The sequence below is a fragment of the Lissotriton vulgaris genome, chromosome 12 (assembly GCF_964263255.1).
Source record: "Lissotriton vulgaris chromosome 12, aLisVul1.2, whole genome shotgun sequence".
Classification (NCBI taxonomy): Eukaryota; Metazoa; Chordata; class Amphibia; order Caudata; family Salamandridae; genus Lissotriton; species Lissotriton vulgaris.
Genome location: NC_141700.1, coordinates 661,802,750 through 661,818,181, shown reverse-complemented (window position 1 = coordinate 661,818,181; position 15,432 = coordinate 661,802,750). Strand labels below are relative to the sequence as shown.

Genomic DNA, 15,432 nt, shown 5'->3' with positions numbered 1-15,432 from the left:
TACTGTTAGATTTACATACCAACTGCCAGAACTCTTCAATGGTAAGCCCCAGTAGAACAGGTTTCAGCCAAACAAAAAAAATCATACATAATAGCACTTCATACCGAAAGTATTTAGAGAAAAGGACGCCTTTAAGCATAAGCGAAAACCAGCACATATTCCAAAGAGAAGTAAGAGTGTCTAGTGAAGCAAAAGTGGTAACGAGAGCTGATACTTTGTCTCATATCAGAAGTTTAAAAAATATTTTAAAAGAAGGAGTGACTTCAATATGCATCCACGAATCAAAACATGTTGATGCACAAAGGTAGCCTCTGGTTATGCGCACATGCATGTTATTTGAATGATTTTTTTAACATCATGTCTTAATTTATCAATCAAACCTTTTTCCCAACTTATTGGTGTGTTTCAGTTAGCGAAAAAACAACTCTAAATGAGTACACTTCAACATTATTTAATTGATAAATATACATTCTGACTTCGATGTCTGCATGGTTTAGTGCACTACGAACCCATATGCAATAAATGATTACACTAAACGTAAAACATTAGCACTGTCGTTCTCGCACACCTGCAGCTATTTAGCCTACATTAGGAAATCTCTTCCCATTTTTTTAAATTTACCATTCTGTTCACATGCACAGGCATTTGCATTTCTTTATTTTTGAGAATCAAAATACAGGGGAATACACTTTCAAATGTGTTTACCATTTAAACAAACTCATTAAAAATGGAGACCTAATTATTTAAGCTTTTACTCCCATCAGTAGCAGAAGGGAGTTTTAATACATTTGATTTATTTTCATGTTTCATTTATATAATTTATTTGCTTTTTCAAAGTTTGTTTGACACTGGATCCAAGGCAGGCTGCAGGTAAGATTATTGTTCCTTTAGGATTCATTTTGTAGAACTTTGATACAAAGCTCAATGTCCTAGATAACTAATATATTTACAAGTTAGGATGGTGAACTCTCAGTGAGTCTTTTCCAGTCTTTCACAACTGGAACTTATTTCGCCTTACTCCTTATTTTATATATCTAGGGACCAATATCCAAAAGCATTCATGAATACGCAAAGTAGTACTAATGGAGCAGTCTTTGACATGCCTTTGAGAATCAGACCCAACACATCCTACTCCCTATCAGAAGAAGTGCAACGAGGACACCGTCCCTTCATTTGTACTAAATGTAAATTAATATTCCCTGAATATTCTCATTTTAAATGTTTTGGAGCTAAGTCGCAAATGCATGTATGAGTGCGCAAAAGAGTACTACAAGAATGCTACTTTACGTATCCCAAAATACCTGTGTGGATAAACCCCATAGTTCAGAACATCTGTCTTGCAGGGACATGACCATAAAGGTCCATGCAAAGCGCCCCATTACCCAGGAAAGCGGCACCAGACTGCAAGAAGGCATATGCCTTCAAAGAGAGCATGTTTGGCATCAGGGAGACTCTGAAGGAAGGCCAAGGAGGCTGATGGATCTAAGCCTTTGCTAAGCCCCTCTAGCAGGTGAGTTGTCATATTTTTAACCTGAAGTCTAGCAAGCTCAAATCTGGTAAATTGGAGTGGGTAAGCTCAAACATAAATCGTTGTATTACATAATCTAAGACAGGATAGTCGCCATAACAATACAATAACCTTCTTGCAGGTGCATGGTAGAAGAGGTAGGATTTTTCTTAAGATCATAATAAGGAAGACCTGGATAGATACAACTTTGTTAAAGAGCGTTTTGGTGTCCAAAATAATTCTGAAATACCTATCGGGTATGGATGGTTGACTTAAGATGAAAACTTAATGTATAGAGTTGAGCTAGAGGAACTTCATATGCATCTATTGAGCCACAGCTGAGAGCTATTAAGATTCAGTGCCATCCCCCTTCCTTCGGATGACCAACTGTATGGCATATATTTGAAAAAAAACTATTCAAAAAGATCTGGTTGCGGCGACAACGGGACCCACATATTGTTGGATATGGTGGGACTCAGTCAGTACACAGTCCTATGATACTTTGATTTAAAGGGCTTTAACATTAGGCCTGAATGTTGTTTAGACACAGATTGTACTGTATCTGTAAGAAAAGAGGCACTTCTGAACCACACACTGGTCTGAAGCATACCTCAAAGGTTTCCAGGGCAGCTTTGGCTTCAATAAATGGCTAGAGTTGGACACTGACAACTGTTTCTGGGAAAAGGAGAGGTGACAAAGGTCTAATGTTAAAAGAATCATAGGATCTACAGAGGATTTCTTAAGAACTCAACTAGGGCCCTTTTGCAGCTGGGTGGAACCTCAATTAAGGTGACAAGCATTACAAAAGTCTGTAGGGAAAGTTTCTATAGAGTTGTTTTGTACAACAAACAACCACTGGCTGCTGGGGCCCCTCTTTCAAGGCTGATGCATTATCTTGCATTTACCTTTTGCAGGTTCCTGTAACCCTGCTCTGGTGAATTTATAACTCAACCCAGTCTCTGAGTTAAGACATCTTGTTATAGCTTTCAACCTGCTTGACATGCTTCTGAAAGGACCAAGAGGTTAGAACCTCCTGTTTTATCATTATTTCTAAAAGATAGTTACCGTTCCTGGTTACTGGACTTGCCGTCTATTCCACAGTAACCTTCATTGTCAATGTTTGCTTATATGAGTGAATTCCATTGTGATTTGCGGTTTGGTGTCACTCAGGCTTGAGCATTGTGTTGCCTAGTCTTTGTGCATGTGTTCATGTATCTGTGATAGCAGAGAAACGCTACAAGAACCTTCCGGGCGCTTTTGCTACGTTACATTAGTAGTTATATATAAAGTGTAGTTTCATGATGCTAAATAACTGTGAACAAATGGACTTAAGCAATTTCCTTAAGCGAACGAGAGAAGATCCTTGGTGCAAGATCAATAGTGCCGAGACAGAGATGGCATGGTAACTTCAACAAGCTGTTTTACTCCCGGTATGTCCAATTGAAAATTAGAGGCGATGAAATCGGGGAGACTTTGGTTAATACCTCGGTGAACTATGATCATAGACATGAAAATCACTCGATTTTGTACTGGGATCCAATGCAGTGGATTTAAAGCTTGAGAAATATGTTGCCATTTAGGAACATTGGTAATAGGTCATGCAGCAGTATCCTGGAACATCTGGAGGCAATTCGGTAAGTTTTCAAGGGCAGAGAAATAGATGCCATCTCCACAAGCAAGCAGAGACTTGACTACGGCATTACTGAGAGATGTTGATGAACTGAAGGATATTATGCAGTATTTGCAGTTGAAGGAAACAAGCACTGGTGCCTCTGGCCACCTGTGATGCAAAAGACAGGCTGAAATCAATCCAAATACTAAGGTTGTGAACAGTCAGAGGAATTACTGCTGTGTAGTAGGTCCAGGTCTGCCAACTGGAGTAATCAATAACGGGACAGCGTCCATCAATGAGTCTAAGAAAAGCAGAGGGTCAGTGTGCGTAAATAGATGTTCCTCAGAGAAAATCCCAAAAAGTAGTTGAGTGTTGTCAGCATATAGGTTGTATGTTGTTCTTATTTGCACCAGAAAATAAGCAAAAGAAACCTTTAGAGATATTAAATAGCAGTGGGAACAAGATAGGACCCTGAGGTATGCCACAAATTTCAGCTGCACCCATTGCTGGTTCTCCAGCAACCACCCATCCACACTCTCCATGCAAATACTAATAACACCCTCAACACCCCCTCTCAACACACACAAACACCACGGAAGCACCAGCAACTTCTACACCTACACCACATAACCCACAAACCTGCAAGTCAACAGTCATTCACATGCATGCTTCACACCACATGATGACTCAGCAAACACACAACCAAGTATGCAACCTGCTGAGCAGCGATGTAGCCGGAATCCTCTTTACCATAGAGACCTGGCTCATCAACTCATTGGCTCTCAACATCACCACAGGAATCCCAGTGGGCTACAAGATCGCTTGACAGGACAACCTTCACAAGCCAGAAGGAGGACTCGCTATCATCTACAAGAAGTCCATCAAATGCTCAACATCCACAGAGAACTCCACCTCATTCATGGACTTTAAACTGCAAGTCTCAAAACGTCTTCCTGAATGGAACCCTTGCCTACTGACCAAGCGCACCTTGAGTCACCTTTACCAACCTCATCACTTAACTCATAACATGAACTCCAGAGCCTACATTCTCCTCATGACCTTAACTTTCCTCTGGAAGATCGAAACAATCCCTGCTCCACAGCAATCCTTGAAAACCTGAGCAAAATCAGACTCACCCAGCTCGTCTCAGAAACAACACAGAGAGCAGGACCCACACAGAACCCCGTCTTCACCACAAGCAACAGTATTAAACACTACTCCACCACCCTGCTCACATGAACTGATCACTCCATAATCCACTTCCAAAATTACACACCTCAAGCAAACACCCCTGCCAGGTTCGGCATTCCAAGCCACAACTGGGGCAAAAATTACAGAAGCAGCCAGGCCTAGTGCTCTCAGCACAAATCAACCTAGCCCTACACACAACCTCAACAAGGACTTCACTGGATCAAGAACTGCTTGGACTCCCTTGCACCAATTAAATCCGATACGCATAGTTGTTTAAGCAAGCAATCAAACTGGTAAACAGAAGGATTCAGGACATCAAACAGCACTGTAAAAAGCTACAAAGTAAATGGACAGTTAGCCATGACACCACCGACAAAATTACCTACACAGCTGCACTCAGAATCTATCACCAACAAATAAGAGACACCAAGAAAAAAGCACTATTGGACTGCATTGAAAGACGCTCCATAGGGGCAAGGAGATGTTTTCGATCGTCAAAGATTTCCCCTCACCCTCAATCACTGTCAACAACATCACTGCTTCCTAAACTATTCTGCAAAAACCTATCCAATTTCTTCCACAGCAAAATCACAAACATCTACATCAACTTCGCACACCAACCCCAACCCAGAGAACTCATTTCTAACCTACCCACCACCAACCAAGATGGCCACCTCAACGAATAGACAACCCTCACCAGAATCAACACAATGAAAATCATGTGGACCATCTACTCAGGGGCCCCATCAACCCATTCCCCCACCACAACTACACCCTATAAATTGCACTAATCAGCACCCCCCCCGACCTACATCATCAACACCTCCATCATGTCTGCCACTTTCCCGGAAGAATGGAAACTTGCAGAAATCAGCGCCCTCCTCATGAAGCCAAAAGCTGACCTGAATCAACTGAGCAACGTCCGACCCATCTCCCTGCTCCCCTATCCAGCCAAAGTGAATGAGAAGGCCGACAAGTAACTCACAACCCACCTTGAACTTCACCATCTTCTAAACACTCGATTAGTATTCAGAAAGAACTGGAGTACCGAAACCGCTCTCATCGCAGCCACCCACATTCAAATCCTCCTGGACTGAGGAGAGACAGCGGCCCTCATCCTGCTCAACCTCTACGAGGACTTCGACACCATCTCCCACAACACCCTCACCAGAAGACTCCACAAGATTTGAATACAAGGATCTGCTCTCAAAAGGATCTGTTCCTTCATCACAGGAATAACCCAAAGGGCCAAGCTGCCACCTTTAACATCAAAAATGAATATGCAGAGTCTCACAGGGACCGGTCCTCAGCTTTACCCTTTTTAACATGCAGTAAACACAGCACACCAACATCATCTGACCACAAGATATCACATAATCTCCTATGCCAATGACCAACTCCTCCTCTACCTGACGGGTCTGACAACAATCACGAGAACCAACTTCACCAACGGCATGACAATGGTAGCAGACTGAATGCGAACCAACTGCCTGAAGCTCAATTCCGACAAGACTGAAGTACTGGCCTTCGGCAACATGACCTCTCCATGGGACTCCGGCTGGAGGCTGTCGGAGCTAGGACTAACACCAACACCCAAACACCGCAAAATAAATGTAGGAATCATCCTAGACAACAAGCTCAAAATGATAGATCAAGTCAATGCAGTGTGCACATCCTGCTTCCGTATCCTACATATGCTGCAAAAGATCTTCAAATGGTTGCCTCAGAACACCAGTAGGCATGACAAGCAAGCAATCATCACCAGCAGATTGGACTAAGACAACACCCTCGACAATGAAATCTCCCAAAAGCTCCTACATAGACTCTAGACCATCCAGAACACCACCGGAAGACTCATAATCAACCTCACACAATGCACCCACATCCCACTTCACCTCAGGAAGCTTCACTGGCACCCCATTTACAAGCACAGCCTATTCAAACTTCTCACGCACACATACAAAGCCCAGCACAACACAGGACCAGAATACCCGAACAGTCGCATACACTTTCACCAAGCCACCAGTCACCTATGCTCTGCCTCACTCTCAGTTGCATGCAATCCCTGTATCTGGAAAAGTAAAACTGGAGGTCGCTCATTCATCTACATCACACCCAAGACATTGAATGTCCTCCCTCAACAAATCAGAGCCTCCTTCTCACTTCTTGAGTTGCACAAGAAGCTGAAGACCTGACTCTTAGTGCAAGCACCTTAGGGACCACACACCTAGACACCTTCTCAAGTGCCTGGATACCCCCTTGGGTGATTAGTGTACTATACAAATCAATATAACATGAGAGATCTAGACTTAGATTTAAAAAGTGGCAACATGACAAGTTGTTGTAGATTGGTCAAGAGGAGATCAGCAAGTTTAATACAGCCCCAGAGATTACCACAAGTCTTAGTCTATTGAACAAGGTGACATTGTCAATGGCATTAACAGGTTCTCGATCCAGAGTGATCAGGGTGACCTTCTCACCTGTGTCAACCAGTCTGCATAGGTACAATAACCAGTACAGCACGTTTGCCAGCATAGAGGTTCACCCTGCCTGAAATGGGTCAAGTTTATTGTTATCCTCCACTTTTTTTTAAAGTTTTCTGAAAACTAGCCTTGCACTAGTTCGGACCAATGCAGTAATATAGAAACTGGTTTGAAGTGTTTCAAATCTACAGGACTTAGGGAGGCCTTTTGTTAATAAAGGATTTTCCACTGCAATCTTCCCTATGTCCGGTAAGATGCTAGAACTCAGAAGACTGTTAAAAATCGACACCAACATGTAGAGTGTGGTACAAAAGAGTACTAAAAGTTGAAGCCCAAATGAAAGCAACCTGCGAAGAACAGCAAACCCAAGAACAAAATTGAGCGTAATGAGAATAAATAAATAAAAATAAAAATAGATGATTAGTGTAAGAAAGGCAAACATACAATCCAAAATTAAAAATAATAATTGCAAGGTAACAAACACACTTGTCACAAGCTATGCGCATGCACACACATACACACACAATGCCAACAGCAGCAATCTCTCAAGCATTCTACTCCTCAATCACAGTGCGCTCTCCGAACATACACTCTCATGCCCAATAATTTAATACACACTCCACAGAATGCCATACAACACTTCAAGAATCCCATACATTGTGATGACGTATTAGAAATACAATTGTAAGCACATATACATGACTTAACCACCTCTTTATTCACATATAGGCATGCTCACTGTCAGTCTACAGAACAAAATAACAATTACACAAACAAAGTTTTAAGGAGGTTTCCAGATCATCCACCAATTCAAGTGGCTGGACATTCTACAGCCACTCAACACCCTAAACTCTTGCTCAAACACCGTTTACACTTCAACACCAGTTAGAAGGTCACCATCCAACTTGATCTACAGTCAACCTGGGAACAGCAAAACATTCTTAAAAGGCTATAACTACCACATCTATTGATAATGATGACAATGCCTATCAGAAAGATTTCAGCTTTTCAGGAGATGTTTACACCAAAACATAACCAAAGAGAATGGTTTTGACCTCCTTCATACACTGAATTATAGAATCTGAACTAACTTGCACCCAACGGCAACACCTTTGAGCTGATCTTCACGGCTGTACCTTCAAATCTATACTACTATAATAAAGTCAGAACTTTCAGGCTTTGAGGTGGGTAAACTCGGGAACCACGGCGCCAATCTACACACCTCATACACCGTTGAAATCGTCAGGGTGTGTAGATGGTTAAAGGCTATATAAATATAAAAAATAAACGTTATTTAAAAATGTATATTAAAAAAAAAGTAGTCCCTCCAAAGTAGCGCCGGCCGCGACGTGCGTGCTCACGTCAGGAGCACGGGGAGGAGCGGCGGACATGGCGCGGGGGAGGAGCGGTGAAGTGAGGAGCTGCAGACAGGCCAGCGACGGTGCGAGCAGTGGAGAGGCGGACATGGCGCGGGGGAGGAGCAGCGGCGGACAGGCGGTGAGGAGCAGAGCGGCCAGGAGCGGTGAACTGAGGAGCGGCGGATGAGGTAAGGTTCCGGGGACAATGTCGGGGCAGGCGGGTGTCGGGCCAGGCGGTGGATGGGGAGTTAATGTCGGGGCAGGCGGGTGTCGGGCCAGGCGGGGGACCTGGAGTTACAACACAGAGCGGCCAGGAGCGATAAACTGAGGAGCGGCGGATGAGGTAAGGCTCCGGGGACAATGTCGGGGCAGGCGGGTGTCGGGCCAGGCGGGGGACGGGGAGTTAATGTCGCGGCAGGCGGATGTCGGGCCATGCGGGGGACGGGGAGTTACAACACAACAGACTACAAGGCAGGCGGGGGTCGGGCAGGCGTGGGACGGGGCGGGCGGGGGCACCGGCTGCTGGGCAATGTCGGGGGAGGCAGGGGTAGGGGAAGCCTAAATGCTCCCGGACAAGATCGGGACGGGCTGCTAGTACCACTATAAAGGATTGAACATTTTGCTATCCTGATTCTCTCCAGTCAAAGTCCATCAACCAAGCATGGCAAATTCAAACCATGCAAGCAACAGCAAAACTCCTTCAAGGACACTTTCATTAACATGGTCATCGCCAAGCCAACCAGAACCTATTCCACAGCTAACAACAACTTCCTAGACTTTACTATTAAAGCGAATATGGTCGTTTTGGGGTCAAAGAGGGGACAAGCCACAATTGGGAACATGGCAGAGCTTCTACTGTGCGACTGTCCCTGGTCCAAGTGGCGGGGATAGCCATCATGGTGGGTGTGTATGATTGAGGATGTTGAGGGGTCACCCGCTCCGCACTCTCTCCTCCAGCACTACCTATGGGTCTGAGACTATAGCACTACTTCTGCTTATTCACAATTGCTTCTTAGTTTTATAGATTATGCATGTCTTCTTTCGGTAACTGTTATACATAGATTATGTCAAAGGAGGTGCTATTGAATGCTCAGTAGAAACTGAGCTGAGACAATGAGTGGTCGGCAGTACAGCATTAAAAATAAACAATAAAAAAGGGAGTGCGTCGAACTCCTGGGTTATAAACGTGCAGAATCCTCTCCGGTAATGGATGTACTTCTTGTGTTAACATAGTATGAATAAATACTTGATGTGGCATACCTCTGTATGTATCCTGAAAAAACTCTCAATAAAGACATATTACATATTTTTTAAAAAACAAAAAATAAATGTGGTCGCTAATGCCCTTGTGAAACTGTGTTACACTAAACAACTTTGCTGACAGCCCCAAACACACACCCACAAAGTTGTTCACCCAAAAACCAGATAAGAGCATTAAGTAGTTGGCAACAATGAAAAGAGGCAGGTGCAAGAATGACCTCACAAACAGAAAGCTATTTGATCCTTGGCAAAACTTGTATTCAACAAGTCAATCATTGTAATATTCCCCAGCAGATGCAGAGCTCTCCCCAAAGCCATCTAGCTTTGTGCCACTTGCATTCAAACCATAAGCCTTCATACTTCCCTAAAAAATGCTCAACGACATCAACCATTTCTCATAAAAATTTAGAAAAGATCATGCAAAATGTTGACAGCATCAAGCATGTCACAATCATTTCATGGCCTCGCTCAGAAAATGGGCTGCCACAACTGAATTGGACTTTGGCCACTTTTACCATAATGAAATAATTTTCCTAGGAAGGATTTGAATCCTTCTATACATCACAAATGCTTCCCTTGTTCAGGGCATTTTCCATGCCATAATCGTAACATTACATATTCTATAGCTAATGAAGAAATCAAGTCTGGACGCATGCCCTCGCCAACCTCCAATCAATCACATCCCTACTTTTCTTCACAAGATAAATGAGGAACAAAGAGGCCATGCAACTGAAAAGGAAATCAACATGATATATGCTTGCTATGCTACAACAAATGCTAGTCAATTTTCAGAGTGAAATTTAGCCCACAGTAGAGGCCAGCAAATTAGTGAAAAAAAGTGTAGCACTTTATAGTAAATGCTACTTCCTGGTCCTGCTCACTCTGTAGGCAGCCTTTTATAGAGCCAGCCATCCAGGTTGACTCTTCTAATTTCCAAAGAGATTTCAGTGACTTGTGGAATACCTTAATGATCGACCATTTCCTCATGACCTTCATCTTGAGTATGGAGCCTTTTGGAGGGCTTCCTTGTTTAATACAGACCACAAATTCCCACAAACACACACTGAGAGTGCACAGCTATCTCAAAGTCTCCTTAACCAGACATCCATTGCCCTAAAGACTAGCTTGCCATTATCCCAGCATTGAGTGACCTCAACTTTTCAAGCTGACCTCAATGACGATCGAAAGCATCTTCTAAGCCAAGAGCACCAGACAAGCACAGACCTAGGACTAGCTTTCTGGCATACAATTCCACTAAAAGGTCAACCAAACTCCCTTTGGGAACTCAGCTAATCACAACTTATTATCTACAGTCATTTATTCTAGCATTCACCACCTTCAATACTGACCCATATACAAATTCCACTTCCAATGCTTTACAAGCTCAAAGTAACCAGTAGCAACTTCTCATATAAATCGATTATTGCCAGGAATACACACAGATCTATACAAGTTAACTCTTGCATGCAATTAAAATACAATCTTCTTGTCTCAGACTTCACAGCCAATATTTATGGCCTGAAGCATCGCCATCTCCATCCTGCACTACTTAAGCAGCACAGCTTTCACCAATGCAATCCGCAATGATGATGAAACATTTTAGGGATCATAAGAAATCCATCGAAGGCAGAATTTTCAAGCATGGTACACGATTGCTCAGAATGGTATGTAACAAAATGTTTAGCAATTTCAGTTTAGTTGGGTTCTTGCTTGCTATTTGCCCTAGTATTTACACTTTGCTTTTATGCCCAAAGTTCATTAGCATACAGCAGCACCTTACAGCCTTGGGTGGATTTAAAAGATCTAGTTGCAAGCTTATCCAAGCTTTTTCTGGGATCCAAGATTATTTTTAATAGTGAAAAGCCAACTAACTTATCCTTCGCTGTGAAAAGGCAGCATTTCAGTTCTGCTTCCACCATTGACACTCTTGTTCTTACTTGTAAATATTTTGCTAGCTCTTCCTTGGTCCGCATGCAGGCTTCTTTGGCTGAAAGTGCGATGACTCCTTTATCGTGATTCACCGTTTTCAATTCACATTCTTCCTCAACCTGCTGGATGAAAAAGAAGAGGATCATTACCATCAAAGCAGAAGATATATATCCAGCATCGTCCCTAAGAGGGCTAAAGTTGACAAACAGTTCTTATTATACACCTTCTCCCATTAGGACCCAACAAGCTCTTTGGACTTCAGCTGTGAAGTAGGCTCAAATCCACTAAGCGCGGTCTGAGCTGCTCAGATCCCACTAATCGTCGCTGCTTCTACGGTCAAGAGATTAGACAGTTTCATGCATTGCTCTTTACCATATTCTAGCTTTTACAATTTAAGTCCAATTGTTATTGTTTTTATGATCATCGGCAACCATGATTTTTATATGGTAAACCATGGAGGTCAGTCGTTTAAGTGGATCATTTAGGTGACTGTGTGGAAGCTACCCATTATTTAAAAAAAGTAATACGGCAGATCAATAGACATTAACAAAATATTAACACACTCGCTTGCTAGATAGGTAGAAATTATTGAAGACATGTTTGAAAGGACACGTATCACCTATTTCCAGACAAATGAAATTTAGGTATGCTGTGAAAGAAAGACCAAAAGTATTTCAAACTGAACCACACATTAAGATTTTCAAATTGCATGCTTCTTGTAATTGAACACAGACACTGATTAATTTAGTTGATTATATTGAATTATTCATTGGCCGTATTTGAAAAAGATACTTTTATCTTGCATTTTCTAGCATGATGAATTTTTGTTATGGCCATTATATGGAATTGATCTTTATTCCCAAATAAATCAGGCATTAGCATTTTTTCTACTCAGAAGACACTATAGGTCAAAATGCAAAACAACAATTGTTTGGAAAGCTGTGTTTCATACTTCTCATTTGCATTGTTTATTTTCCTGTCACATATTGTCCCTTGGATCAGGAAAGGTTGCACATGTTAGTCTGAGATGCTCTGATTTTACATCAGTGGAACACTGGTGAATGTCCTTGGCTTCCACTGGTGGGTGTGGGAGACCATCAACCAGTGACCACCACTAGCACCACCTTTACTCAAGCTAGCAGCATCAAGCTACTACTCTACTGGTGGCTTAGTGCAACCTTTAGATGGAGACCTAAGAGACAGGAAGCACAGCAGGGGAGTGCTGCCTTTGGAGGCGGTTGACAACCTCCGCTTAGTTGTAAATCTCAGATGGTGAAGGGTGGATGGGGAGATGAGGACAAAAGAAACAATGTCCCTTGAACATCTGCCATAAACGTGTCACTCACTTCACAGCTTATCCATTAGGAGAGTTTTTGCATCTTCTGTGAAGATGAGTCCACAGGGGCAGTTATGTAAGGAGACACCAGTGGTATATATCACTCGAACCTTGGTTTTCTAACCGCAAGTAATGAGCCTGTTTTCCAAATCTCACACATGCCAATCCTAATCTTCAGCAACAACCACCCCTCTGGACGCTTCATGGTGGCCCTCTGAGCATTGCTCCCCTCCCACCCCTGCGGATCATGCCAAGAACCTAAAGATCATCTCCAGGAGCACACAGATCAACGCAGTCTCCTCATCATGCTTCCACATCATGCGAATGCAACACAAGATATTCAAGTCTATCCCACTGAACACCAGACAAACAGTCACCCAGGCTCTAATCTCAAGCAGACTTGATTATGGAAATGCCCTCCACATTGGAATCCCAGCAGTCGCTCACTCGGTTCGGGAACGTATCCAATTCAAGCTTGCATCTATCACTTACCAGGCTCGATTGGGTACGGCCCCTGCATTCATTTCTTCGGAGATTATCCCCTACTTGCCAACTAGGGAGCTCCGATCTTCTTCCCAATCCCTCCTGATAGTTCCCCGGTTTCGCCGGAAAAAGTGGGGGGGCTCAAAATTTGCGACCCTTGCCCCAACCCTTTGGAACTCATTACCCCTTGATCTCAGATCCCTAACCCCATATTCCCAGTTTCGAAAGAAACTTAAAGCCTACTTCTTCAGCAAAATTTTCATTTAATCCTCTGTTACCCGACCTCCCTTCCTTGTCTATTGTGGAGATCTGCCAGTTACAGCGCCATGAAACCGCTGGTGTAAGAGCGCTATATAAGAATTTTTAAACTCAAACTCAAACTCAAGCTGGATAGGGTAGCAGGCAAATTGACAAACTTGCTAGGTTCACCTCACCACAGCTTTTTAATGCTGTTGAAAATGCAGACCATTACTTACAGAGAGCAGAGTCTTCCAAGAGCTAGCACCTTTTAGAACAATTCTTACAATTAGCAGACGGCAATTGCCATGTGATCCAACAAGATCACTGGTACTGGAGGCTGGACCAAAACCCAATAAATGGAACAGAAGACAAGACTATTCATGCCCATCTCCGCTCTACAGGTGGCAGCACTGCCCAAAGATTAATGTTTTGGGATGAATTGCTACAACGAGAATTTTAGTGGGTGAGAAAGAAGGAGGGTCCAACCACATATTAATATCTAAAATGACCAGTACAAATTAAAAAGAGGGTGTGGATTAGACTCTTAAATATAGGAACAAATCCATAAAGGCTGGAGTGATGTCAAGAGATCTTCATTTGTGCATACGCCTGATTTTTGGGGTGTGGACAAAGAAAACTAGATCAGTCAATAGATTAGTACCACAGACCTCGTAGACGAGCCTCCGTTAGAACAGTAATGGATAGAAGAGAAACAAATAATTTCCCTTGCAACAGAGGTAGCCTGCTAATAAAGCAAAATACAAGCAACTTTGTAAATTGCGCCAAGGTCTCAGTGGAAGAGAAAATAAAATCTAAAACTCTTGCTTTTCATTTGAAAAGGAAAAACAAGCAAATATAAATCACAGTTCAAGACAATGCCTAAGCTACAGGCCAAGATAATGGCTAAACCAGAGGCCAAGACAATGGCTAAACCAGAGGCCAAGTCAATGAAGAACCGACAAGCCATGAAATGGAAACACTGAGGGAATATAGAAACTGCCAGGTAATGCAGAAGCATTAAGGTAATGCAGAAAGCACAATGCATAATCATCATATCTGGTGTATGAGTTACATTCTGCATGGTTATAGTACGAGTTATGGATTGCGAATTTTCTCAGTTTTAATTCAGAACCATAACTTAACTTTAACTGTTTTGTTTATTTTAAGTGAGTCTTAGTGTATATTTTGAACACATCTTAATGTGTTATAACAAAAGATAACCATAAATCCCCTTTTTGTTTGTTTTTTCTGTGAAATTCTAACTTTATTTTTGTCTAAATACCAAATTGAAACTCACTATATGTACCAGAGTTGGCTTCAGGGCCTGGCCTGTGGAGACTATCGTAAGAAGTGAAATATTTTCAAAAGAGCTTTCAAATCAGTCATTTGGTTGGCCTAATTAACTTAGAATCTGATGCTTTGTTAATAAGAATAATATATTTGTGCATTATTTGTAAACAAATACTTGTATACATCCATCACTAAAGCAATAGTAATAGCTTATAATCATAAGTTTGACGTTAACACGTCATTGACCATACACAGTCATTTGTGAATCTAATCTTTCTACAGGTCTTGAAAGATGTGTGGATTAATATTTTTGCTTCTTTTCGATTAGGGATGTAAAATGTGTGTTGAATAATAGTAGAAGTATTTTTTTATGTTCCGAATCTGGACAGCAATAACAAACTGTATTCATGCATAATATTTCCACAAAACATGACAGTCAGTACACGCATTTGTGTGATAAGTGTAATCCTCAATGCGTTGAATGCCACTTTAGTCTTCCACCTACTGCAAATGGCAAATATTACATTCTGAAGTGGACAAGAGTGGGCATTTGTAGGTCTGGTGTTATCCAACACATTTTGATTTTACTAAAGTATTACTATAATATACTTAGAGGGGCTTTCAGCAAGCCATCTTCATCCATTGCTCTGTTTCTGGGTCATTCACATTTTTCATCTGCTCACTCTAGCATAGACCAATAGGTCAGTCCACTTCAACAATTGGTTAACTTCCCTGTAAGTAAT

At 42.2% G+C, this 15,432-nt stretch overlaps 1 protein-coding gene across 2 annotated transcripts in view; it reads right to left on the bottom strand.

Moving 5' to 3' along the window:
• Positions 1-15,432, bottom strand: part of ATP2C2 (ATPase secretory pathway Ca2+ transporting 2) — a 319,746-nt gene that overhangs the window by 185,284 nt on the left and 119,030 nt on the right. Inside the window, exon 2 of one of the 2 annotated variants that reach the window (XM_086945837.1) lies at positions 11,349-11,462. In XM_086945837.1, coding sequence (XP_086801963.1) covers positions 11,349-11,462 — 114 coding nt within the window. The remainder of the gene's footprint in view (positions 1-11,348; positions 11,463-15,432) is intronic. The other variant, XM_086945838.1, reaches the window with a different exon arrangement.